The sequence below is a fragment of the Haliotis asinina genome, chromosome 8, assembly GCF_037392515.1.
Source record: "Haliotis asinina isolate JCU_RB_2024 chromosome 8, JCU_Hal_asi_v2, whole genome shotgun sequence".
Classification (NCBI taxonomy): Eukaryota; Metazoa; Mollusca; class Gastropoda; order Lepetellida; family Haliotidae; genus Haliotis; species Haliotis asinina.
This window is the reverse complement of record NC_090287.1, coordinates 34,445,926-34,473,906: the sequence shown is the minus strand read 5'-3', so window position 1 is coordinate 34,473,906 and position 27,981 is coordinate 34,445,926. Positions and strand designations below refer to the sequence as shown.

The 27,981-nt window shown below is 38.5% G+C and overlaps 4 protein-coding genes across 4 annotated transcripts; 2 read left to right on the top strand and 2 right to left on the bottom strand.

Moving 5' to 3' along the window:
* Positions 1–176: 176 nt before the first annotated feature.
* LOC137294143 (lysosomal proton-coupled steroid conjugate and bile acid symporter SLC46A3-like) lies at positions 177–5,028 on the top strand. The gene is made up of 4 exons (XM_067825122.1): positions 177–1,313; positions 1,443–1,526; positions 3,154–3,310; positions 3,736–5,028. The coding sequence occupies exons 1-4, from the start codon at positions 206–208 to the stop codon at positions 3,812–3,814; spliced, it is 1,428 nt and encodes a 475-aa protein (XP_067681223.1). The 5' UTR covers positions 177–205; the 3' UTR covers positions 3,815–5,028.
* On the bottom strand, positions 1,367–17,438 carry LOC137294145 (uncharacterized). The gene is made up of 6 exons (XM_067825123.1): positions 16,971–17,438; positions 16,306–16,480; positions 15,906–15,991; positions 15,288–15,437; positions 12,011–12,150; positions 1,367–1,511 (listed from the first exon to the last, which is right to left on the bottom strand). Exons 1-5 carry the CDS (start codon positions 17,131–17,133, stop codon positions 12,146–12,148), a joined length of 579 nt encoding a protein of 192 aa, XP_067681224.1. The 5' UTR covers positions 17,134–17,438; the 3' UTR covers positions 1,367–1,511; positions 12,011–12,145.
* A 1,084-nt stretch (positions 17,439–18,522) lies between these two features.
* LOC137295228 (tigger transposable element-derived protein 6-like) lies at positions 18,523–20,193 on the bottom strand. Its single transcript, XM_067826546.1, has one exon. It carries the CDS (start codon positions 20,191–20,193, stop codon positions 18,523–18,525), a length of 1,671 nt encoding a protein of 556 aa, XP_067682647.1.
* A 2,562-nt stretch (positions 20,194–22,755) lies between these two features.
* LOC137294716 (lysosomal proton-coupled steroid conjugate and bile acid symporter SLC46A3-like) lies at positions 22,756–27,060 on the top strand. The gene is made up of 4 exons (XM_067825795.1): positions 22,756–23,996; positions 24,093–24,176; positions 25,271–25,427; positions 25,821–27,060. Exons 1-4 carry the CDS (start codon positions 22,829–22,831, stop codon positions 25,891–25,893), a joined length of 1,482 nt encoding a protein of 493 aa, XP_067681896.1. The 5' UTR covers positions 22,756–22,828; the 3' UTR covers positions 25,894–27,060.
* Positions 27,061–27,981: the final 921 nt, after the last annotated feature.

Here is a 27,981-nt window from a genome sequence, read left to right as displayed (position 1 = left end):
GGCCTGTGTTATGTAACAGCAATAGTGGGATCTGGACTCTTTGTCGAGCCAATTTGATCGTGTTATCGCAATCCACGCTCGTATATGTCACCAGATAAACGAGTTCTAAGTGACATAAGGGGTTGCAACATCACATCTGCAGATATGTACTCTGCAGATATCTAGAAGCACTCTGTGCACACGGGTCAAAATATACTGAACAAACATGGAGTCTATGCCTCTTCTAGCAGACAATGACCAAGAAGAGAAATCTAAACTGGGAAACCTCCTCAAAGCCAACGTTGTGTTTTTGGTTTTCCATTTGTCTGTCAATATTCACGAGCCATTGGTCACACAATATCTGTACAACAGGTTCTCGGATGAGGTGTTCGGTAACAGCACAGTCCACTCTATAAACAAAACATCTACATGTTATCTCAACGAGTCAGATCCAGGATACATATTACAAGAAAAGGTTCAAGAAAGGACATCAAACTTTCAGACGGTACTGACAGCTATATCAAGTTCCCTTTTGCTCATAAGCTGTATGTTTCTCGGATCCTATTCTGACTTTCTAGGTCGAAGGTTTCTTTTCATTGTACCTTTAATCGGAGAGTTTCTTAGATACAGCACGTTGACCATTGTCATATGCTGGAATCTAGATTTGAGATACATGTACATTGGTGAGGTGCTTGAAGGTATAAGCGGAGGTTACCATGGTGTGATTCTTGCTAGTTATGCATATACGGCTGACAACACGCCACCTAACAATTCCAGGACAGTTGGGATCGCTGTGATAGATTTCACCACCTGCCTGTCTTCTGCAATCTCCCAACTCAGTACAGGATACTTCATCAAAGACACAGGATTCCTTTATCCCTGTTTGACGGCTTCGTCACCAATGCTTCTGTCTGTCATCATTGTCGTTGTTCTTCTCCCAGAAACAATCAACACAGAGAGAAGATCCCAATACCCATCCCCAGTGAAGGCGGTGAAAAATGTCTTTGGATTCTTCTTTTCGAAAGATTTTGGACCAAAGAGGAGTCTTTTCTGGCTTTCAACTGGGGCATATTTTTTAATATATTTTAATAAGGGTGGAATCTATGTTGTAGAATATCTTTTCCAAATGAACCAACCGTTTTGCTGGGGCCCAGAGCTTATCGGCTATTTCATCATGGCGGGATCCATTTCCAGGCAATTACTAGGAATTCCAGTCATCAAACTATTCCATCTGTGCACCTCCGACCCTGTGATATGTATCATAACGTCCCTTATACGGGCAGGTGCCTATGTCCTAGAGAGCCTGGCTGACACTAACTTCATGCTTTTTGCAGGTAAGTCAAAATACGTGTAATAACAATAAAAGAATGCTTTAATAAGAACTCACGTGAAAGATTTCCATAAAGGGTTCCTTGGTGTAATAGGCAAAATGTACTGACAGATTTCCTTTGTTTTGATTACAGTTGTTTTGCCCACTGGTATTGCCTCCCCTCTGCTTCCTGGGGTGAGAGCCATCATGTCCAGGATGGCGCCTACGGAAATGCAGGGTGAGACTTGTGTAGATGAAGAAGGAGAATTCGTGCAAGTGAGCGAGTGAGTGAGTGAGTTTAGTTTCAAGTCGCACTCAGCAATATTCCGGCTATATGACGGCGGTCTGTATCGAGTCTGGACCAGACAATCCAGTGATCAACAGCATGAACATCGATATGCACAACTGGGAACCGATGACAGGTGTCCACCAAGTCAGCGAGCCTGACCACCCGATTCTGTTAGTCGCCTCTTACGACAAGCACAATCACGAATGCGTGCAAGGGAGAGGTGACATATTTTCAGCAGTACGTTTCTAATACCTGTTTGTGTTTACAGCGTCCTTTCTAAAATACACTTACAGGTTGTTCAGCTTGACCTGAGCTATTCTACATATGCATGACCCGGGAGGCCAAATGGCATAAACGGCAGGTCGAGTTAAATTAATTAAATAGGGGAGCAGAGAATGTTGTTATTGTTGCTTTCGTGCGAAACATGCATACATGGAACTATTACAGAACTTGTCCCGTAAAATAACACTTCTGAAAAACATTTCTTGTTTTAATTGAATTGTTTTTACAGCCTTAAGATATCAAGTTTGGTTTACTAAATTTACTGCATAAAGTCAGTTACTTTCAGAATCCAATTCTCTGCTACTGATGCAGTTCATTGTTAAAGAAAGTTAGGGCATTGCTAACGATTTCTCGACACTGACACGTCAAACGATGACCTTGTCTCGGCTGTTCGGACATGTTGACAATCAGGTGACAAAGATACACCCCTTCACATTAATACACCCAACCAATGCACTAGTAATCACTTGATCAGGTCCAGCTGAAGAACCCATAACATAGCACTGAATAATTCCAAAAGATGTCAATGTATATCGCACGTCAACACCGAATGAGGCTTTAAGCAAATGTTTGTAAATAGAACGGGACGCAAAAAATAAGCATGTCGTCACTAAATTTATCATTGTATCATAATTTCAATTGTAACAAGTTCATCACCACATGCGACATGCCATATGCTTTGTATATTGATTCGTAAGAAATTTAAGCATAAATCCGAGAATCAATTTGATTGACCACTTGAGGTTTGTGAAGTTTTCAAGCAATAATCTTGTACCATTTGAAACATGTATGCATTCAATGTGATGTAGCGGCTTGATATTTCACTTGAAATACGTGCAGCTAAAATAAAGAAAGAATGAAAAAACAAAAGAACTAGTTCAGTGAGATAACATATTCCATTTTAATCTCAGTTTCACCATTCTTCGATTGCGACAATATCATAATCCTCTTAATCACTATCAAATAATGTAGATGTCTGGCGATGTCCAAGACGGGAACTGCAAGTGTATCTTGGAACGTTGTTCGAGTATCTTGGAACGTTGTTGGAGAGTCTGGAACTACTGAAGGGTGATGTATCAAAGTGAAGTTGGTCATGGGGATTTCGTCAAAAATACATAGGTCTTAATCTGAAACTTATCTAGTTCAGATAGGTAAATGATTCATGTCGAGTTGGGTTTTTTAACCTTTAGATATCAGATCCTCGATATACCCGAAACTCAATTTCAAAATTGTTTTGTGTTTGCCAATCAGGACATGTCATTGCTAAGTGCATGTCATCACTCTTTGCTTGCAGGATCACTGTTTGCAGTTGTTGGGCTCATGAACGTCCTCTCGGGAGGTTTAGGAGTAACAGCTTTCAACGAGATGTACGATGCTACTGTGAAGATATTTCGTGGTTTCACCTTCCTTGTCTGTGCTGCTTGTCATTTGTTGGCGATGGTTTTCATAGTGTGAGTATATAAATGATCACTTTTCTGGAAAATGTACAGGATTTTTCATAAGCTTTTTGTTCATACAAAATCACTACCGTGTTTCAATGTCAGTGCACTTATGACATAGTGTTGACGTCTTATGTTCGAAAGACCACCTGTATTGCATATCTCTTCTAGTTCTCTAGTTCTCAAGATTTAATCTTTACGGAATAATAATAAATTATATCACATGTGTACATTGGACGTTTAGCAACTAAACTATATTTGCATGTATATGCTTCATACGATTAAGACTTGACATAAATTCACGTTTATATACTGGACAAAAATAGTTAGGGATATGTGTAAATTGTGTATTTATTCACTGAGATACTGATAACATATCAGCCATATAAATACCAATATCCCTAACATATTTCGTCCAGTATATTTATATCTTGCAGAGTGTTTCTGTGTCTGTCACACCGCACCATCGCCATTAATACCCCTACCAATGTCGTCATTAATGACTCCGGCCAGTAGCATGGCCTTGTCAAGTGCTTCAGTCACCAGATTGGATCATACATATTAATGAAGATGCAGACATAGAGACGTGTTTTTGGACAGTAAGTTTGCTGTGTTTCGACGACGTTTTGCAGCCCAGATAAAATTGATGATCAAGTTTTGGTAAAATCTCCTTTTTTCTATCATAGCCTATATTGTTTACCTCAGAATTTTCTCTGCTATGCTATGAACATGGACTGTAAATTTCAAAACCTATTCCGAGTAAAAGATCCGGACAATTCTACTTCTTATTCACAAGTAACAACTGACGGACAAATGCGAAACCCTCCTTGATTCCACAGCTGCACCTATTGTATAACATAAATATAGTGCTGAAGATTGGTGCCGGTTCCTACCAGTTCTTGCAGATGGAAACCACTTTGTGCACCTCCAACCGAGGATATTTACACAGAGTGTTGTCCAAGCTTCTACAGTGGATGGATGTGACATTGGAATGATGACTCATCTACTCGTGACGATTGAATTTCGTCTGTATCGTGAGGTATTTCGAGGGTACGTTAACCAAAGTTATCCAGTCTGCACCGACTTTAAACTGACTTTATCCATGCGCTATTGAAAGGGTCACTAATTGCACGGTGGCCCATGTCTATCTGTAAAACGCGAAACAGGGTGTTATATCCTATAAGTGGTAATGCGTCATTGACAAGTCCTGTTACATCGTTCGCGATCCAGAAAGAGTGCGCATCCAGTCTAAAGTTGTAGTGGCTACACAACCTCGTTAGTTTTTTTACCAACTGTCAGTTATGATCTTCCGATTTAAACTTTGAACATTCTTCAAATTTCCCAGCTGATACAATGTCAAAGAACAAGCACTATGTAAGCTCACTTCATAAGCCCATTTCTGGTGTCCCCAGTCGCGATATTGATGAAATATTGCTTAAAACGACGTACTCATACTAGATGCATTAATGTGTCGACCTGGTGAAAAATGAAAATATACAATGAGGTCATCTTCGTATGAAATCAATAGCCTTATCTTCAAACCAATGGCCACCTTCACCTTCAGTTAGTGAGTGAGTTTAGTTTTACACCGTTTTTAGCAATATTCCAGCAATATCACGGCGGGGAATACCACAAAAGAGCTTCAACAATGGGGAATGGACCCCAGGTCTTCGGGATGACGAGCGAACGTTTTAACCACTGGGCTACTCCTCCACCTCCCCACCCCCACCGTATAATGATGACAATCTCTGGCGTCCTCGATATCTCTAGTGTATACGTTCCGATAACTCTCCACTATACCCTGGATGCCTCTGCGGTCCGATAATTATATTGCCTCCCTTTGCTGGCTCCACTTTCCGGTGTCAACAAAGATAGCAGTTGCAACTGCGATGGTTTGTTAGCAGTGCGACTCAGAGTTGGGGGAAATCATACAGACAAATTCGCAGGTCCGAAACTTTGAAAAAATATATACATGAACTTCGTGTGCCTCTTTGAGAGTACCTCTGCATCATTTGCTAAACTTCCCAACGCAATGACCTGATTGGAGAAAAAGACAGCAAAGAGAGGTAATAAATTCATCGGACAGGGCCGAAGATGCATCCAGGGTATAGTGGAGAGGTATGGGAACGGATACCCATCAGATACCGAGGATACATCCCTAGTTTCAGTACACAAACTACATAGGGGTGAAGTGTAACGAACGAAGTTTTTGGTCTGAGACAAGGCATGGTTTATATGATGAACAACGTTGGATGACAACATACAGTAAACAGTCTTACTCAAGATCCGGGTTAGAATTGATCTTCAGTAGCCCATGCGAGTCGAAAGAGTCTACTAACAGCATCGCTTGGTCATGCTCGCGGACTTGGTATCATTGTATCTAAATTGCGCAGATCGATGGTTATGTTGACCAGTGGATTCTCTAATCCAGAGTCGTTTATACACAGGCCGCCGCGGTAATTTTAAATCTAGAATATTGCTAAGTGCAGCGTAAAACTAAAAACACTCACTCAAGACTGAACAGTGATATATCATTTCGCCTTAAAAGAAGCAACATACTGTCTACTGTATGTCTGAAGCCGGACTACGTGAAGCGGTATTGTAAAATGATTGTCCTCCTGAGAGGGTAGTGAGTCCCAAAGCATTCAAGGTCAGTTTAAACCTACTATTATTCTAAGTCGTATATTTATGTTCTTTTAATTAGGAGCATTCTTTCTGCATTCACCAGGGCCTGAAAGGATGGCGTAAATCCATGCAACTAGCAAAGTTATTGAAAGTATTTATGGTCCCTGGTATGTTGATCTACCTTCAGTTGTACGTTGTCCATAGCTCGTGTTTATATAGTGTAGTCCTCTATAGCTATACTTATACGTAATTTTAGTAGCAAAATTCCAACGATACACTTACTCACACACACAGGGTGATTGTATTATCATGTGAACAAACTGCAGAAATAATCATGATATCTTCTTTTCTTTCCTTGTAAAACTGCTTTTTATAAATTTTAAATACACGTGCAACGTGGTCACAGATAGATATAAGTGTAGTTCGAATCATTTGTCAATAAAATCCAGCAATCATTATTTACGTGCACTGTTTCCTTTCGAAATGGTCGGAAAGGACTATTCGTGAAGTGCTTTTGGGAACCAGATAATCGAAATAAACTTCCGCATGGGTTGTATGACCCATAAAGGTTCACTTCTCCAGGACGATTGTGTCACCATTGAACGAATACCATGGCCGTGATGCAGAGTCAACCTTATTATTTACGAAAACTCCTATCATAACTAGCACAAACAATGAACGATCTTGGAGCGATCTGTTCTTAGCTAGACAGTCAGACGTTAGTTCCATTGCATAATATACTATCCCAAAAAAGAAATGCATAGGCAATTTCTATATTTCAAGGTCTATTAATTACCTAGTATGTTCAAACAACCGACAAAATGTGTGAGGCAATGATTTTACACAGCGTCACAAGTAAAAAGTCGTTTTTTTGTTGAAGTTGTGCAGCAAAGAGCTTTCAATGTCTGACAGTAAAGATCTAGATTACTTTCAGAAATTTCCCATTCGTTTTGAAGGAATTTCGAAGTGAAATGACAACGTCACGTCTTGGCTCTACGACACATCGCCATTGAAAGAATGCATGCTGGCGATTACCAATCTTCTGCCCGGCGTGTGAATGTTAGTCTGAGCACGATACGATGGCATAACATATGACCGAGGCAGACCTGAGTTACCACTGCAGCCGGTACATCCGGGCACTGCAGTTGCGTGATCGCACTGCCACGGGTGAGAACACAGCAGTCAGTCAGCAGTCAGACTAAAAGAGGGATTGTGCTACGTTGTCACCATCTCGTTCAGCGTCTCCGTTATCTAAGAGTATCCCCTTGGTTGTGTAGACATTACCTTCTTCTAAACTGGTGTAAAATTTCAAGCATTAAAGTCAATGTGTGGACGAGTTATACATGTTTGAAAATACACTTTCGAAACAGATGTATCGTCTATGCGTTTCTTTTTTTTGATAGCATGTGTTCTTCACAGCGGCAATTACAACTAATTTACATATCAACATATTTCTTGATCAATTCAAATTATGAAATTATGCATTAAAAGTCATTAGAGATATGTATTGTGTCGACGTAGTGATTCTATTCATGAATAGAATATACAATGTGTATAATGAATACGTGAGATAAAATAGTTTAACAATTCGTCTATAATCACAGTAGCACTAGTCCTAATACCTGCAATCGAGTACAGATGTCCCCAAACACTGGGTTATCATAGTCTGGATAACGTAGTATATACGTGCTTAATGTTATCACAAGTGTTTAGTAGGTCAGTGTGGTAATTCACTCCGGATACGCTACCCTTCAAACAGAAACATGAATTTGATTAAGGTACCCAAACAATCACCTACTTTTCAGCCGATCCGAAATTCCTCTTGTGAATGTGAAAAGAGAAACTACAAGCAACTATGGTTACACTGAATTCCAAATCCTTGTTTAGTGGGGAAATGGTGATTTACAAGTTAATTTTAATTTCAAAGTTTAAAAAAGTATCATGTTCCTATATTTTACTCCCCCACCCCCCAGTAAGAAAAGTTAAATGGCACTGCACTGGTTGCGCGTGCTATGTGTTCTTTGTGCATATTAAGGATGTTCGCTGGTAAAATAAATAATATTTAACTTTTTTTCTAACTGGTATATTTTTTATGTATTACATTTGTCTTTGCGAAAACAGCCCAGAAAAGCAGGGGTCACTGTGGATTTTCTTGAGATAAAGACTCTCAAAGATTCCTTGGTCAGCCAAGACTTTCAACATGGGAGTCAATAGGAAAATCAGCAAACTTTTTACATAATCCATCATTTTCATAAATTCTAGCATTTAACTTTTTTCTAAATTGAGATATGTTAATAACAACATGTTTTGCTACAAAAAAAAAAATAAAACAATTCAGGTCACTGTGGTTATTTTTCCGCAGTGACACAATGTGTAACATCATATTACATACATATGCACCATTTCTATGTACATTGTATGATAAAATGGAGGATATATGATGCTTAAATAGTTTTTCTTCTAATAATTGAATATCTCACTTCATTGTCAATTAAAAAATCTTAGTTTAAGTACATTCATGTTAACATTTTAGCTCAGTAAAATGATATTTGAAATAAAAAATGTGAAGAGTTAAGAAATTTGACACACTGGGCATTATTCACAATTGACTGAAATGGTTGCATCATTCTTGACTATGTTGATAATTTAATTATATTAATTTGAAGTAACAAAACACAAACACAATCTGACCATTGCAATATCTTACATGCTTATCATTGTTGCTGTTATTTTTTATTTCATATCTGACATGGATGTACATTTGATTTTGAGTCTTACATAACATTTTGGATATAAAATTTTATCATCACAATCACTTGATGTAACAGTTCTCTATATTGTAAATGAAGGAAATTATATAAATAAGTTCAGGTAAATAAATATCAACATAATTAAGAAATCGGGAGCCATATCACAATTCATGTAGGTAAAAAGATATGAAATCAGTAAGAAAAGCTAATCAGATATTTCAACATGATTTTCACATCGTTACAAAAAAAACTGAGATTTTGTGGATATCACAAAATATTGAGGTTGTATTGAAGCCAAACGTATACTTTACAATAAACAATAACATCAGCTAAAAACATGATAATTCTTAAATTCAAGCCAAATGGAATAATTAGGTCATCAATTCAAAATTAAAGAGGAATGATAGTGAAGGTTTGTTGAAATCTTCAAAGTGTCACTGTCATTTTGAAAAATGTCGAGGTCATCAAAATCAACTTCACCCTGCACATTCTCTAGACGAAGTTTGGCGTCAAGTTTGGAAAAGAATCCATCAGACTATTCGTGAGATTTACTACATGCTGATCAGCTAAAGACTGAGGAATATGCTAACCACTACAAAGAGATTCTCACCCTAGTGTTACTGATATCAAATACATTGTATATCAACACGAGTAGAAAAAGTAGCAAATATACAAGGCTTGCCTTTTTACCTTTATCAACGAATATATGATTAGATTAGATCATAGCAGAGCAGTGAAAAATGTCATAGCATTGTGAGGTCATCTACATCATGACGTCATGGCATTGTCAGGGCATTGTACAAAATCTACTGTCTCCTAGGAGATATCTGATCTCACACAAGCGATATCTTCTGTGGAACACAGTTTTGGATGATGATCATGTGAGATATCACTTTTGTCATAACACTGAACATATGACAAAAAGGATGATGTAATCTCAATAATGATATTACAATCAATGCGACATTATCAGTTGTTGCTAAGTGACAATCAGAAATTGCTAAAGTGGACCAATTGTGGATTTATCATACCTCATTTTCCATATCATCTATATCTCCTTGACTTGAATAAAACGTCAAAGACCACTTGTAATCTGGAATGGGTGAAACCTGACTGGGGTCATTCAATCATGAACCTAGGTAGCAAATTTGAAAAGACTCTAGTTGTTGGTTTCTAACACATTCCAATTTGTTTGTATGGGCTGAATGATGGACAGAAAAAACGCTAATACCCTCCTCTTCACACTAAACTCAAGCTGAATTTGTTTCATATATAATTTATGACAATTGTGAGATGATTGATATCCTCAAAGCACCTGAACTAAAGAACAACACACAGTTGCAGGCATTCCTTGTAATGAATTAGTACTATGCAAGGATCATAAAAAAGCATTGTTATGTCTTGTACAAGTTGTATTATCACAAGAAATATGCTGGTCAGTGCACCACTGACCAAATGGACATTTCCATCCATACTATGAAAAAGAGTACACATGGAATTTGCAGAGTACATGAGTAGAAAGTATCTCTTCCTTGTGGAGGCATACTCAAGTGGCTAGAAGTGTACCTAATGAAATCTAGGATGACAAAAAAAGATGACTGATATTCTACATCATGTGTTTGCTACACATGGAATTCCACATGAACTTGTTGCACAAGTGAAGTCTGCATATCACCCTCAAACAAATGGTACTACAGTTCAAATAGTATATAGGAATAGTGACATCATTGATGGCTCCTTTAGGAAAAGCAGTATGGGTATTTATTTGAGTACCTGTTCGAAATTAACCACATTGTATTCAAAATCCTTGAAAAACATTAAGACAATCAAAGATTGAACAAGGATGAAAACATGACAGGGGATAAAAATTTCTTTTTGATAATGTACGTTGACAGTGTAAGGCACTGAACTAAAGAATACAAGTGAGCTTGCAACAACTAACTTTGCTCAAATTGTACCTTTGCAAAAGTAGTGAGAAAGAGACTGTACAATCTTCTGAGGGCTTGTTACTCTGCATTTGTTATGGTACTTCTCAGCAAACACATTAGATAATCCAACATATCCCTGTCTCTTGTACACCACTTTCAAGTGGTCAAAGCAAAGGCCACTAGATGCTATCTTTCTGGCCATGTTTTCCGACAAAACCTTTTCACACGCTAGGTGCTGAAGGCTTGGAAGATTAGCTTGAATAGCTTTAGATCGAGCCAAGGAGTCTGTACAGTACTTCAGACAAAAAGTAGACAGGATCTTTGCTTCAAGAGAAGCATGACAAGCTGAATACAACGTTTGCAGTGCCAAGGCATCTGTCAAGGCATCATGTGCAACATAATCACTTCCCACAATATTTTTAAACAACGCAACCTGAGAGTATGATTTAAGTCCAGGATTTGACAACTTGAACAGCTGAAGTGTATCTAGAAAACCATGCACATGTTTTGAAAATTGTAGTGCATAACCACTGGCAAGTAAAGCATTCAAAAATAATGGACAATCATATAACTTAATATTGTGCCCAATCAAAACATTGCCTTCACTTTTGCTAAGAAAGGAAATCGGGTTTCCAATAGCTGTCTTTAAAGGTACAGGATAAACTTCTTCGCCATGGTGAAACATCCTTGTCCCTTCTACATGTATGCCTGTGACCTGTGCAGCTACTGGAGTGATCTGTACCTTGGGTAAAATGTATCGGTTGAATTGCTCTTCACCCCGAACTGCAGCTATCTGTGTCACATGAGATGTTCTTGCTGTAAGATAATAAAGCAAGACATATGGAGACATTCATATAAAAAATACTTGTAATTTTCTATCAGCACTATAATGTTGCAGGTCACTTATTGGTAATAAAAAGAAAAATGACGTGGTGTGATAAAGATGTCATTGCATAGGTGTATTTTGGGATATTAAAGAGTAATGCTGGATATTAAATCTCTATTTGTATTTCACTGTTGTACATGTTTTACATACCTAAGCCAGTAGCTTCAAGATCAAAGAATATCTCTGTGGTGTTGCTGAGCTCAAGATGTTTCTGGACAGGTACAGGAAGTGGTGGGGGAATACCGACAAGGTCATCAGTGTCAGTGTCCCCAGACATATCAACCATGGGATAGTATGTCGTACCTTCTCGGACCTCTCGAACTATCCGTTTCTGACTTCTGATACAAATTTATCAACAACTATTATCTTTGTCAATAGTTCACGGAGCAGGTTAGTTACAAATTTGTGGACTCCTCCGCTTTTCATTAGGGGCATGAGAGCTAACTGGCACAGTGCTTGACAGTGGAAGAATATAATATGTATAATCATCTACAACTATACAAAGTTGAAAAAGCTATTATACCTCATAGCCTTGAGATGTAATCTTCGCTGTTTAGCTTTAATAGTTGATGCAATAGCCTTTCGCTTGCGATGCTGAAGATCTTTCAGTGTGAAATGCCGTCTGGTATAGGTCCCAGGTGACAGTCCAAGAGTACTGTTAACCTGAAGAGGAGGGTTATCATATATGAATAAATGGACAGGAACCTTTCTTTATAATTTCAAGGCACTTACAGTGCTACATATCACACAGCTGATTAACGTACAAATTCTTTTCAGCGCACTTAGGAATAATAGCGATTTTTCATATGTACTAATGCATATCTGAGACCAGGATAAAGTAGCATAAAACAGAACAAAGTAATTTAACTTGTTTGTGTGGCATATTTAGAAGTTGGAAATCAAATAGAACAAGTGGAAACTTGAAAACAATACAACTTAAAAGAGCCCGTATTGAAACATTGTGTTCTAGCATTAAAGAAGATGTCATATTTATACACTTGTTCTGAAAGTAACTTAAGATGGAACTCATCATCGATGTTACCATTAAGGAATTAGTATGTTGTTAACAACTTTTCAATTCAAATGTAATCAGCTTTACTTCTTACAGGTATAATCGCAAACCCCCTTCCTATGAACATCAAATCAACAGAACTAGAACTGTAGTACGGGAATATTGAATATTTCAAATTAAACTTCTCAATTTTAACAAAACTGAGATGGAACTATAGAACAAGAACAATCGAGATTCAACATCAAAATGGTTTCAAATAAACTGAAATTGAACCATAAAACAGAACATATATTTCTTACAGCCATAATGTAGCTGTGGCCCACATTCTTTTGTGCAACGGAAGCAGCGACCCTGAAGTGAAGACTTGAGGAGCCAGAGTAATGTCTAGATTTTGGTGCCTTGCTAGACGCGGTCTTGTTAAAACTTTCATTGGCTTGTGTGCTTCCAAGACTAGCAAGTCTCACTTTGTGTATAGCATAGTTGTCAAACATAGCTTTTAGGTCGGCTTTTAAACTCAAATCTGACAGAGCTTTACCATAAGGGAGAGACTTGTAGTTTGAGCTTGACGACTTCAAAAATCTGCACCATGTGTCATCACACTTACTGTGATCAGCAAATGGATGACATGATAGTGCAGTTAATCCTCTGCTTATTCCATCTTGGTTTCCTCTGTTTTGACTGATCATGTAGTTGAAACATTTTTGTAGATACTTTATTACTTTAGTGCTCAGTGTCTTGTGTTTATTCTGCAGCTGATACAATTTGTTACCTAACCCTTTCCTCACATGATTCTTGTCAGACTGTTTAACAATGTCCTTGTCTATATGGGTGCCAGTCAAATCGCCCCAGCGACAAAACGCCCCAGCAAATTTGGTCAAATCGCCCCAGATGTTTGGTCAAATCGCCCCAGGTTTGGTCAAATCGCCCCAGGGGGGTAGTCAAAACGCCCCAGTTTATTCAAAATGGTCTGATATATGATATAAATGCATGGTTTTGTCAACTTCCATACTATATTCTTCACATAATATTATGTGTTATATTATTAGTAATATCCCATGCCTAGGCAACGCCATAATACCAATTATTTGATAAAGAATTACAATCTGAATAAACTAAAAAGTTTGTATAAATATTTATTGTAAATGCTGTAAATGCATAGTTGTTTGTTTGGCATTGTGTAATCATAACAAGTTGGGTATAATACTTACATAAAAACAGTCTAGATCTTTGTCAACATAGAAATACCAATTATTTGGTAAAGAAATCCAGCTTTGTCCACTGAGATTTTATAATCCTCATAAAGAAGTTCCTCATACAGGAAATCACATGTCTTTCTTATTAAATTTCGTCTGTATGGTGGGCAGGTCCATGAATGCGGCTAACTTTGGACAGGAGCTGCTGGACTGTAATTTGGTCCTCCTTGAACTCTGTCCACAGAGCAAAAATCTCCCTGGTGTGAAGAGTATCTTCTTTGGGAACACTGTCGATGGCAGATAGATTGACATCAAAAGTAACTGTCCCCACTATTTCTGTCATCACGCTTTCCTCTCGTCCATGAAATGAGTGGTCTATGCGACTGCTTTCCCTCGGTGTGTCTTTGCAGATGGCGCATGTATAGGGTATAGGGGAACCTGTCCTGTCTGCTTCCTAGTACTTCTTCCTAGAAACTCTAGTTCCACAGAGTTTGTGTGTCCAGCCTTCACACGTGTCACACGAGATTGCCTCTTGGCCTTCACTTACTTCCAAAAAACATTTCCTACAGTTGGTGGTCATCAGCTGGAAGTCCTTAGTCCAAATCAATTTATACAATGCAGAGCCTCAACTCTAGCTAAACACAACATTGAATATCGATTAGTTAACATGTTTTAATAGCCTGTTTATATCCACACTATTTGACAAGACTAATTTACAAAAGCTCTAAATTATTTTGATAAGTATTATACCATACTTGTTGACCAAACCTATGAATTTACGGCCTCACTTTTTGACAAGAGTAATTTAAAAAAAACCCAGCAAATTGTTTTCATAAGTATTATACTATACTTGTTGAGAAAACCAGTGCATTTATGGCCTCACTTTTTGGCAAGAGTATTTAAAAAACTTGTTGAGAAAACCTATGCATTTACGGCCGCACGTTTTGACAACAGCAGCTGTAGATTGTTTTGATATGTATTAAGTCCCATACTTGCTGACAAAAACTGTGCATTTACGGCCAAAAACATTTTATACAAGCCTTTCATTTAATTCTTGTAATTTACAAAAGCATACATAACATGCAAATAATTGGTGTTATAAGTGTTGTCTATACATGCATATTACTTTTGCTCTTATCAATTTACTAGTTAAATATTTATCAGAAACATTACTACATAGTATTATGTGAAGGCTGTAACATGGAAGTTTTATACAGATTGTAATTCTTTACCAAATAATTGGTATTACGGTGTTACCTAGGCACGGGATATTACTAATAATATCACACATAATATTATGTGAAGATATAGTATGGAAGTTGACAAAACCATGCATTTATGGCATATATCAGACCATTTTGAATAAACTGGGGCGTTTTGACTACCCCCCTGGGGCGATTTGACCAAATATCTCGGGCAATTTGACCAAATTTGGTGGGGCGTTTTGTCGCTGGGGCGATTTGACTGGTACCCGTCTATATTTGCCCTTAATGTGGCTATGCTTGTAGCATCATCATCTCCAATGATTGAGGTCACATGTACATCCTCTTCCTTAGCTTTAACTACCATCTCAGATACCATGTCAGGTTCCATACCTTTACTTGAGCCATCCCAGTTCTTTTTGCAGTTATGCTCTGTGGGAGTCCTGTTGGCTTTAAATGCTTCATAACACATTCGACAACTCTTTGAGCGGATGGAATAACCGAGAACTTTGCCAGTTCTGTTACCGATCATTGAGCAGTGTCCTGAAACAGACAAATGTTTATTTATTCCACTTTTCTGCTTGAACATGCTATATTTATTGAAACAATTTTATCTCTAGTGTCTTGGTACTATCTGAGAAAAACACAAAAGCAACAATAGCACTTTAACATGTCTTGTGATAGTCAACATACTGCTATGAAGGCGAAGGTAGAACAAGGAGGTATCACTTATGTAATTAAGAGTTTAATAAATCAAAGCCACAAAGGATAAGGTGGGAATTGTTACTTATCTTTAATTATGCTATAAACTTTGGAAGTACTCAACTCTTACTAACTGAAAACACATCAGTACCCAGACCTCAAAACCTCTTTCAACAGAATCTGCAATGATTCCAGAGAAGGTACCGCTTATCATTTTCAAGAAAAATATATTGATATATTCATGTCATTATTCAGAAAGATGTACCTAATCATCTTCTATTATGTATAAATATAAACACAATGAATTACCAGACAGGCTGTCATAGCATTTTCCACTGCCCCGCTTCTGCCATCCTGCATCTACACTCACAGAGATTCTTCTGCTGCCGGGAGAACTGACGAAAGGAAAACACAATGTCATGATGTCACAATTTCATTTTAAATTAAAATGCTTCCCAATTATTACTAAATTCTGTGAAATAGCTGTGCACTTTCAGCACCCCTCCCCCATTCATACACTGAAATTTCGCATACTCAATATTTACTTGCACACTGCAAGTCTCAAAGAAATTTTTGTATATTGTACTACTATCTCAACAGTATAGCACTCATTTACTGAATAATTTGAGGAGGAAATACTCAGTGTGGTACTTAAAACATACTTATTTCATGACTAAAACGTTAATCATAAATGTAAAAGAATAAGAACCTGAAGATGATTTCTTCTTTGACAGAATCTTTCATGGATTCCTTAGCAACAATTTCCATTGCAGCCCCTGTCTCTTTCTGCCTTTGATCTAGCATAAAGTGACTGACAGTTGGTATGTTTAGGGCTGCAAGCAAATTGTTGATATCTGACTCCCCTAGGCCTGTATGCAACATGGCTGAAAAGGACAGATGTAATTTTAGAAATGTAAGGTGAAAGAGAGAGGACACATATATATTCTGAGGGGTGTACTCCAATATATATGTGGAAAATATGCACTGAACCACTCCAGTGTTTGCTGGTAGGCTTTTAAATTTTTATCATAAAATATTTCATCAAAGTTAATTAATTATCATTATGTAAACACCAAAAAAACTTATCAGGTTCACTGCATCTGTGTCATGTGTGATATTTTAACATGGTAATGATCTTTAGTGGATTAAGGTTCAAATTTCCATTTGTCAGAAAATAAATTTATTATTATGAGTAAAATTGTTGGGATCAGCTGTTCTAAATATTGATGCCGTCTGACCATGTTTTCACATTTTGGTTTATATTTGAACACTGTTTTTTTTATAAACAGTAATCAGAAATCGTGATATAAAAACATTTATAGCAATTTCACAATAGTATTTTTCATTAACGTCATTGTAGGTCATAGGTCATACCTGCAGCAAGTTTCTTGTTCATGTCGAAAACCCGGTTCTGTTTTTTCCCGGTGCTGATGAGGTTTGTAGCCTGACACGCAGAGCAAATTATCTTCAGTGTTGAACCCAATCCCTGCGATGTTATTTCTACACAGTTGTTCAGGACAAGGGGTAATGTACACATTTTGCAGGCTGACAGTCCATCAGCGAGTACACCCAACTCCACGACACGCCTCCCCTCTCCATAAATCAAAACTGTGACAACGCACGGTTTCCTCCGTGTGACAGAAATTAATGTCAGGTTTCACAGTACTTGCACAATAGTCGTGATCTACTTTCACGGATGAACATGTTTCTCTCGCAGTCCATCTGTCTTTCTGACGCTTGGATATTTGTTCAAGGCGATGCTTTTGCTTCTTGGATTTGAAGCCGTGTTTCAGTCGTGCCATTGCTACCACTGTTTACAAACAACGCTACCGGAACAGAAACATTTGCTTTGCGGCAGTCGTAAAATAAGCGTTAGGTACGTGACTATTATATTTCGAGGGATATAAAGAGTCCATAATTACATGAAAATACTCAGTCGGGATAAAATTTTGGTGAAAATTATTTATTATAGTTGTCGTTAATATGACCCGACTATGACAGTTTGAGCTGCGTAGAAGTTCAAAACGTTACCAGCGAACATCCTTAAGAGTATTTTCGTCGCTTACAATGTGTTTAAGAAAATATCAGGTATCGCGAAACTTTTCTAGCGTTTAAAGATTTGGAGCGTTTGTTGGAGCGCGCTTTACGAAACAGCACGACGTGTTTGCAAGGATTAGATCGTCCGTATTCAATTCTGTGTTTCTCATCGCCTGATAGCCGAGAGCCGCGATGCGGTCCTATAGAGTCAGTGCTCCTAAGTACGTACGGTCTAGGTTGTCAAACGAATGCGCCGCTTACTTGCAGTACCAGTTTGGGAGCGTCGTATACCAGAATGAAGCTTATCCAATGGGGAGTCTGAACATAGAAACCGGTTCATTATATGGGTTTCAGTTTATCGTCCCTGTTAAATTTTCTACGCAAACGCATAGGCCCCTAATGCCGTACGGATTCACCGTAATACCGTACACCTAACCCCTCAATATCGTACAGGGTGCTCAATACCGTACACACAGCTAGTGTAGTGAATTATATATTATCAAATATTGAATTTCTATACAAAAACAACGTTTTGTACTGCACTTTGTAAGCGTTTGTGAATAAAGCGCACAGTGTCTCTCTTGGGGGCGTGCATAGATATTTCATTGACTGACAGGATAATATGCCCACCCACTAATCAAGGAGCTGTAATAGTGTTGTTGCCAATGATGACATGGCGAAACTTGAAATAATTCGCTATAGGTAGCTTTTGTGTTCACACAAACAAAATTCGTATCATACATTATTTAATAACGAGTGAAATACATGTACAAAATGAAACCGTGGAGGCATGAATGATGATGATAATAATCTTTATCCCAAACGATAAAACAGAGCAATTTGTTCTCGTCATCATACTTTACACACACTTTGAGTCACTGTGGGAGAATCAATTATCATTCTTTTTAAGTTTTTGTTTAAGTTCTCTCTGCTCTTTTCTGGCCTTTTTTTCTGCTTCATTTTTCCGTTTCTGCTCAACTTTCTTTCTTTTCATTTCAATGATATGATCGCTTGTCAATATTCTGTGTGAGGTCAGCTTTCTGGGATTGACTTTGCCTTCTGAAGTTTTAGTTTCAGGCAAAGAAAATTCCTTGTTTACTGCCTCCAGTTGTCTAAGAGACATCCCTTCATCACTTGCAATCTCTACAATCATATTGCCAGATTCATCAAATGAAGAAGGGACGTCTCCACTGAGAACAGAGAGTATAAATTCCTCAGCTGTCAAGACCTCTGCTCCCTCAGGAAGGTCAGGCTCATGCGGAGCGGATGTTGATGGTGTCTGATCGGGAGTCGCTGCAACTTTACGTGTAACTGCATCATTGGCAGCTTCGGGGGTTTCAGGGTTGGCTACTTTGGAGTTTGATGTGGAAGCTTTATCAAATGGTTGAGATGGTGCAAAGGCTGATCTGGGGATGGCTGTGGGATTGAAGGGAAATATCCCACATTTCCTGAAGCCATTGATAATGTTGCTGGCGGTGAATGCTTTGTCATAAGCAGCTCTGAATAACCTCGGCCACTCCCACTTACAAACGATGTTGTTGGGGCTGCTGCTCATATACTCCGAACATCCAAAGCTCCATTCCCTACTAAACGAACTAAATACAGTTTTATCTAGCGGACAGAGCCACTGGGTCGTGTGGGGAGGGAACGCGAGAACTGTAATATTATTCTCGCGTGCCTTCTCCAGAAAACCCAGCGTCTCGTGAGATGAATGGCTGTCAAGGATGATCAGCTGGGGTCTCTCTGAGCCGCAATACCTGAGAAAATGGTCTTCAAACCATCTCTCCCCCAGCTGATCCTCCATCCATGCTCTCTCCTGGTATGTATACACAGTACCTGGAACACCGAGTTTTGTGTTATAGGCACCCAAACTTCTTTGGGTTTTCCCTTTCACAATGGCCATTGGCGGTATGGTGTTCCCTGTGGCATTAACACAGGCCAGCACCGTAACTCGGTCTCGGTCATTTCCGACTCGGCCAGGAATGTTTTTGATGCCGGTTTCAGCAAAAACTTTCGCTGGCCGGTGAGTCAGAGGGACCCCAGTTTCATCTATGTTCCAGATTAATTGTGGTTTCTGGCTTAAACCTAGGGTATCTATGATACCACCTAAAGTTTCAAAATACTTGTCCACGATGATGGGGTTCAACATCCTTGCTCTCACTGTGGATAACGCCACTGGAGTTCTGAGCTTCACGTCAGGGTGACGTTTTAGGAAGCCCGCTATCCACTTCTTGCCAGGAATACCCCCTTTAAATGGATTTTTAATACCCAGCTGTTTGCAAATTCGAGACACCTTTATAATTAACTGACGTCGAGTAATTCCGAAACCCTGCAACGCAGCTAATTTCAGTTTTCTAGCAATGTCATTTTCAAGGTCTGCGGAGATGGTTGGTGGACGCCCAAGATGCAAGTCGCCTTCAGATTTTCCTGTGACGCGGTCTGATATGGTCATGACGGGCACACCGTGCTTTTTGGCCGCCTTCCGGAACGACATGCCCATATGTACATCGTTAATTGCCATTTGAAGGTCCTCTTTTGTATATGTTCTTTTCTTCCCCATCTAGAAAAGTAACAATAGTAGCTTAATTCTGATAAAAAGACCAAAAGCTTCATGACTGAACAAGATATTCATTTATTTCAGTAACAACCACAGTGTTGTAAAACTTCCATAATGGTTTTCATATCCTGTTGGAGATCATAATGGTTTTGTATATAATACAAGACCTGACGCGCAAGGTGCATCATAGACATTTCACCGTGTATCTCCTGCTGGTGTTTTAGTATATGGCAAATTACAAGGGCCACAGCATTTCCGTAAAACATGTTGTCCATGCTGTGCAGAAGCAGTTCATTTATAATTTCAGCTTCTGACTCGAAATACACATCGTCAATTAGAATGTTTTTGATAGCGATCTTTCCAAAATCAACACCCGTAAAGATTTTCCCATGCAGTTCTTGCTCTCTAATTTTGATCGGCATTGCCATCTGCAATATAGCATATATATTGTCTTCGTTAAAAGAACATTGATGTATAATAAATATGCCTTAAATTTGCTAGTATTCAATTTCATTTTCAGATTCTAATGGAGCATCTGTCAACCATATTTTACACTAATTACCTCTACGTTCTTCAATAAGATAACCAAATGCATGATAATTAAAGCTAGAGAATAGTGTACGATATTAGGAGAAGGTATTTTTATTTCGCCACAACCGGCCGCCTAAAACCGTACACTTCTTTTTTTCAAAAATGTTTCATTCATCTGTATGAAAGTTCCTTAACCGTTAATATAATCTAATCCTATTCAAACGGGTCGTTTTAGTTAGTATTCAAGTGTCTGTGTTCACTTTATGTACATACCGTTATCAATCAACAGGTGTCCAAGGATACGAGGGCGTGGCTTCTGGTAATCTCGAGTGCGAGCGAAAAGAACGAGCCTGCGCAGGCGACCGTAAAATTAACCAATTAAATCTTTCGTGTGATCACGTGATAGTTGACCGATTGCGTGCTATAAATAACACCAGGAATCCCCGGAAAAGTAATCGGCTTGAAACAAAAACATCGAGGCAAGGGTTTATTCAGTATATTTATTTATATGAAGTGTACGGAACTTAGGACACCGTACGGATTTCGGAGCACTGACTCAAGACATGACCCTGCAGCGCGATGCAGGGTCATGTCTTGACTGTATAGGACCGCATCGCGGCTCTCGGCTAATCGCCTGACGGTTCCAAGATCGGGACGGGCAGTCGGGCGAAAATATTAAAGGCAAACAAAAGTATATACATACTATCCAATATTCAAATATTAGGTATACACACCACATGCAGTGGCAAAGACAATACATTTGCCTCTAAATTCTTCACCGGTGTGTATGTTCAATGAAGGTGGCCTTTGTGATTTTTGCGACAGAAACTTTATGATTTCTTTGTCACAGTCTTTGCAACGGTATGTGTTGTAATAAGAAAACATGGTAATTACAGCTTTAGTTTGTGGTATTAAAGACTACATCATCTTGCAATGTTATTCGTCATCTTGCAGTTTTACCTAAATAAACATAGCAATAGCATCATTTTTATCATAAATTGCAATGAAATACATTTTGATTACAAAAATATGTAAAACATCAACATTATCAAAAATCAAAGAACTAAATATTCATAACGAATCATTTCAGTCACCACAAATGAACAAGTCATAAGATAAGATGATGTGCAAGTCACAATATTATTACCGTTATTATTATTAATGGAACCCCTACAAATAGATAGTACAAAGCCGCATTCACAATCCATAACTCACATAGTCAGTACAAACTTATCGTTTTCAGAAGACACTATGGAAAATATTCATGATGATTTTGATGACAATTGTGATCTATTTATTGATTCATGCAATATTCAATATACCGTTCGTGATGTAATTAACAGCATGCCTTGAGACAAACATCACTTCATTATTCCTAACCACTCGTGATGTTCTAGGCAACATTATCTTGAAATTTGAAAAAAATATATTCAGTTTAAATCACCTTGAATTATAGATTCAAACATTCATTTGATCTTTAGACAAAATACAGATGCATTAATACAAACGTCCAATTCAGATTTACGAACACGATTTTAGAAATAGAGTCCTTTCAGGGGTATTTTATTTGTTAGCTTACTATGAGAAACTCAGACATCGTTAAATAATATTTTCACCTATTCTCTTCATTTATTCTTTTTGCCTTTGTGTAAATGCATCATATATGATAAAAGATTCATAATGGTGTCAAAGTACACTTTTCTAATCTCCTGTGGATGGTGTAGAGGACACAGATGCCTTTCACCCCACATTTATTATTTCTTATCTACACTTTATCTACATTGCACTGCACAATATATTTCGGGTACATTCCACTATGACAATTCCTTCTCAAGATTAGTTCATTGTATATACCAGCTGCACGGTACCCTTACGCTTTTATCACGGCCTGCTTGCCATAGCTCACACACAATGCAGCTTCACTGTGAAATCACGCAACTGATTATCTCATGTAAAACTATATGATTATATCAGTTGGCCATGACATCATATTTTTTAGGTCAAACTGGATAAGGCTATCAAAATGCACTGCGCATGTATCGAGGCACGTTTCTGGGACACGTGACTCAATGTAGGCCACAACTTCCTGAATAAACACGGAACAAATATGGAGTCTGCTCCGCTTCTTGAAAACATGGAGTCTGTGTCACTCATTGAAAACATGGAGTCTGTGCCACGCATTGAAAACAAGGATAGAGAAGAGAAGGCTAAGATAGGAAATCTACTCAAGGCCAACATTATGTTTCTTGTTTACCAGCTGTCTGTCAATGTCCATGATCCAGTGTTAACACAATACATTTACCAGAGGTACTCCGACGAGGTGTTCCATAACAGCACAAAGTCAGCCACTACTGCTAATCAAACGTCTAAGTGTTACGTCAATGAGTCGGATCCAGGATACATGTTACAGGAACGGGTGCAGCATCTTACTTCCAACTGTCAGACAATACTCATAGCTATCGGAAACTCTACAGCGTTAATTAGCTGCATGTTCTTAGGGGCGTATTCGGATTTTCTTGGTCGACGATTTCTCTTCATCTGCCCTTTAGTCGGGCAGATTCTGAAGAATGTATTGACGATATTTGTTATTTACTGGAATCTTGATCTGAAATACCTGTTTGTTGGGGAAGTGATTGAAGGTGTTTCGGGTGGATATAATGGTGTAATTCTGGCTAGTTATGCCTACACGGCTGACAACACGCCTCCTAAGAACTCCAGGACAGTTGGAATCGCTGTGATAGATTTCACCACCTACCTGGCAACCGCAGCGTCCCAAGTTATTACCGGATACTTCATCAAGGACCTAGGTTACCTCTACCCATCAATAACTACAACTTCACTCATGTTTCTCTCACTAATCCTTGTCATTGTTCTTCTCCCTGAAACAGTCAACAAAGATAGAAGATCCCAGTACCCATCTCCACTGAAGGCGGTGAAAAATGTCTTTGGATTCTATTTTTCAAAAGAGTTTGGACAAAGGAGAAGACTTTTCTGGCTTTCAGTGACAACATATTTCTTAACATATTTTAGTATAAGTGGTGTCTTTTTTCTGGAATATCTTTTCCAGCTGAACCTGCCTTTCTGTTGGGGACCAGTACTCATCGGCTATTTCAATATGGCGTTGGCCCTTTCCAGACAAGTGCTTGGGATTCCAGTCATCAAACTACTTCATTTATGTACCTCAGACCCTGAGATATGCATCATAACGTCTGTCATACTTGCCGCATCCTACGTCCTAAATGGTGCGGCCACCACTGACGTCATGCTCTTCCTCAGTAAGTCATTTGACATTTTCAGAAAAAATTATTTAGTAATGTGTTTTTGCTATCGTATAATATGAATTGGGTTTTATTTTTGTTTGTTTGTTGCAGCTGTTTTGCCCAGCGGTGTTGCAGCGCCTCTGTTGCCAACACTGCGAGCTGTCATGTCACGGATGGCCCCTCCAGAAATGCAGGGTGAGTATGCAGAGACATTTTGTTGATCATGTCAAGCTTGCAAACAGAATGAAAACATGGATCCTCGGAGATAAATATGGACACACCTTGACATGCAAGTATGATAACAATAGAGGGTCCTGATATATATTTATTTCCAGTACGAAAAGGTCACATGTCTGGAGTACAACACAGTTATAAGTCACCATTTACACGCAGATGTAATAAACATGAAGACGGGAAAACAATCATGTGTAGGTTACATTGTGTTCTAAATAACATTACATAGTAAACAAACATGGACATGTTTTGAAGTATAGCATGATCTGAAATAAACATATTTCACAGAAAAAAAAACGTTCATAAACAATGTCATACAGTTAAGGCAAAGGAACACTGAGACCTTGCTCATTTCCATAAAGTATGGAAATCTAGACTTGCTATATGTTCCAGACCTACATAGGCTTTCTTACATGCAAACTATACACAAGAAGTAGGGTATGCATATGAGCATACCACTAGCCATTTCCAACTTCCAATATTTCCAGTGGAAAAGAATAAAGTGTGACATTTTCCCTCGATGTTTCTTCATCACCTGATTTGTCATTTGCTCCATCATATGCAATGGTCTGAAAGCCACAGCGTGTCCAACTGATCGTGATTAATAGCAGTATTCACTTCTGAAACAAGGATCCTGGAAACTGAATCCGGAATGTATTGCAAATAGAACTGGAAAAGGAATGAGAGTGCACATGTTTCCTCAATTGTAAATGTTTTCTAAACTCATTTGCTTGACAAATGTGTACACAATAGTGGACAGGAGAGAACTTGTAAACAATTTAGGTGAAACCATTCACACTTCAAAACCTAAATTAGTTTCTATGGAAGAAGTTGATTATCAAATAGTGACGATATGAGTGACGTTTTATGCCACTTTTAACAGTATTATAGTACTATCATGGCGGAGGACACTATAACTGGTATTCACACACTGTATCCACGTGGGGAATCAAACACTGGTTTTCGGCTTGACGAGCAACACAGGCTACCCAACAGCCCCGACGAGAACATGTACACGATAAGGTGAGCTTATCTTCCTCTAATATTGAATTCAGGATCGCTGTTTGCGGGTATCGGACTTGTGAACATCATCTCATCAGGTGCTGGGTCTACAGTTTTCAACGAGATGTATAATGCCACTGTGAAAATGCTGCGTGGTTTTATCTTCTTCACTGGTGCGGGATGTCAGCTGTTGTGTGCATTTATCATGGTGTGAGTACAGGTCTTGTTGCGAGTACTGAACATTCAGGATGTTGTCCATCGATAACCCGAGCAATTGATAGTCTCTCTAGCTATCTTGGTATGTTTGTATGTGTACATTTCACTGATGGAATGTCACATATGGATCCGAAAGATATACTTTTGTAGCATAGATATTTTGTTCATCGAAATTTCTCTTCCGAGTAGCTGCAAGAGGTATCCTATAGAGATCATATCGTGTAAATTGAAAAAAAGAATGATATGTATTTATATTCATGTGAGTCTTGAGAGGCATTTCGTATCTTCATGTGATCACCTGAAGAATTTGCAAAAAGTAGCCCAGAAACCAGTTAGTTATACAATACCTAGAGATCTACTAGTCTTATACATATTTGTGTGTTGCAGAGTGTTTTTGTGGATCGCCCGTCGCGGGACTGTAACTGATACCTCCGCTGATGGCATCAACGACAACGACTAAACACCATGCCCAATCATCCTCCAACACAAGTGTGTCACTGACATTCCACTGGTCTCAGTTGTTGAAGTGGCCATCAAGGAACGAGGATACTCTTTACATTACCATCAATTCTGGGACCTTATTAGTTGAGACCAAAATTGTCAGGAGCGTTTTGTTTATACTTAAAGCTCTAATCCATTATGACAATTCATGGAGAGAGTGATCTGTGCTTTTAAGAGTAGCAGTTTTAATTGTAGTTTTGCTATAGAGTATGACTGGTGTGGGTCGGAGAGGCTTGGAAAACTTGAAACAGGCAAACCAGGCTTGTGAAACTACAGGATGAAAAAAGACAAAAGTAGACAATTGTGAACATTTCCTGACAAACACGTACTTATCACCATTGTGAGACATGAACTTCAATATTACATCGGTGGCAGCTGTTGGCGTTAACTATTCGTCATTCTGTTTGTTCAGATTTTAGCTATCACGAATATTGATGTCGAATATCAATGTCTGACCTTGATACTGTCGTGTGGACGATGGCTTCGACCCACTACGATAGCGATGTGTCAAATGCTGAAACGTATGTTTTTATATTATAAACATTTTATATTAACGAAGTTTCGTAGAATTGTTGATTTTCGTGTGCTTTGTTAATTCCACATTCCCTGCCGAAACGTGTTAGGTGCGCGAATAATGATTACGCGAGGTTATCTTTAATCAATCATGAGATTTCATGGAGAAGGGAATCAATACTTTTGAGAGTAGCAGTATTTGTAGTTTTGCTATAGAGTGTGACCGGTGTGGATCTGAGAGGCTTGTAAAGACTAAAACAGGCAAAACATGCTTGTGAAACTAAAGGAACGGCACGAAAAGAGAGGTGCACATGCATTAGCGACCTCAGAGACCTGTGACTACTGCTGATTGACAAAGTGAGTGGAAACGAAAAAATTGCTCCCTATGCAAAGTCTATACTGTTCATAAGTCTATTATTTCCTCAAGGATGAAAATGACAGAAGGAAGGCCAAATATGCGCTTAAATTACTTGGTACATACAGCGCATTGCTTGTGCAGTTAGGGTGTCATCTAACCAGCTCAAAAAAGTGTGACAGCCTGTTCTTTTCGTTGCCTTTGCGCTCTTGTAACAAACTGGGAAATCACACGAATAAATTATGACAGTTTTTTAAACAACGTTTTTATGTTTTAGTGACACAATTTTTTGTCATTTTGTCTAGAGCTGGTATGTTGTTTTATGGCACTCCTTGTTGGTTTGACTTTTTTATGTCTGTTAGTTTTATGTTAGATTGCAATTCATTCCTATCATTTTGTATCAAACGGACTGTAAGAGTTATTAGTAATACCTATTCTGTTAGGAATATCTCTGGTGTGAAAAATGTGAAACTCATCCGGATGAAACACACCTATCCATTTTATGCAGCAACTACAACAGAAACTGAGAACACAAAAAGTGCCTCATTCGCGGAAGATACTGAAAGATAACCCACAGTTGCGAAGACTTGCCAACATTCAATTGTTAGTAGTTATGTCGCTATGTAGCGTTTTTCATACACGAAGCAATCTCTGCAGTAACCCCTGACAGAAATCTATTGTCTGTACCTAACCATGTACTTCATATGATGAAGATGTGGGACAAACTGTATCATTTCTCTAGGAGCGGGCTGTTAATTTCACTCCGTGCATTTCTTTAAAATTTTTGCTTATTAGATTTTTTTAGCTAGATTGCAATTCTTCAGTACACTTTTGTCTCAAACGAGCTGTAAGACGAGTTATTACCTATTCGTTATTACCACATGAATCAGTTGTGAAACGTCTCCGAATGGCACACACAAGATATTTCAGGATACTGCGTGTCATGATGAGCGAAGGCTTTACCCACAAGACCATCTTGGTCTCATGGTCTTCACAATACATCAGAGTCAGTAATTGTGGTAACACCTACTCAGCTTGGGGTGCCTGTAAAATCGAAGCTATGGTTATGTTGAATGAGAAGTTGTAATATATTTTCTCACACTAAAACAGAAAAGTCTTTCACCCAGAACTACGACAAATTCACTGAATTTTAAATCCCCTTTTGTGTTCAGGAGCACA

What these genes read in the sequence shown, in the direction of transcription:
- LOC137294143 (XM_067825122.1), top strand. Translation starts at nt 206, where the DNA reads ATGGAGTCTATGCCTCTTCTAGCAGACAATGACCAAGAAGAGAAATCT. An exon ending in TAACTTCATGCTTTTTGCAG is followed by an intron (nt 1,314 to 1,442) that starts GTAAGTCAAAAT and finishes TTTTGATTACAG; the next exon opens with TTGTTTTGCCCACTGGTATT. An exon ending in TTGGCGATGGTTTTCATAGT is followed by an intron (nt 3,311 to 3,735) that starts GTGAGTATATAA and finishes TATATCTTGCAG; the next exon opens with AGTGTTTCTGTGTCTGTCAC.
- LOC137294145 (XM_067825123.1), bottom strand. Translation starts at nt 17,133, where the DNA reads ATGTGTACATTACCCCTTGTCCTGAACAACTGTGTAGAAATAACATCG. An exon ending in GAACAAGAAACTTGCTGCAG is followed by an intron (nt 16,481 to 16,970) that starts GTATGACCTATG and finishes TGTCCTTTTCAG; the next exon opens with CCATGTTGCATACAGGCCTA. An exon ending in AAAGAAGAAATCATCTTCAG is followed by an intron (nt 15,992 to 16,305) that starts GTTCTTATTCTT and finishes TCCTTTCGTCAG; the next exon opens with TTCTCCCGGCAGCAGAAGAA.
- LOC137295228 (XM_067826546.1), bottom strand. Translation starts at nt 20,193, where the DNA reads ATGGGGAAGAAAAGAACATATACAAAAGAGGACCTTCAAATGGCAATT.
- LOC137294716 (XM_067825795.1), top strand. Translation starts at nt 22,829, where the DNA reads ATGGAGTCTGCTCCGCTTCTTGAAAACATGGAGTCTGTGTCACTCATT. An exon ending in GGCCCCTCCAGAAATGCAGG is followed by an intron (nt 24,177 to 25,270) that starts GTGAGTATGCAG and finishes TATTGAATTCAG; the next exon opens with GATCGCTGTTTGCGGGTATC. An exon ending in TTGTGTGCATTTATCATGGT is followed by an intron (nt 25,428 to 25,820) that starts GTGAGTACAGGT and finishes TGTGTGTTGCAG; the next exon opens with AGTGTTTTTGTGGATCGCCC.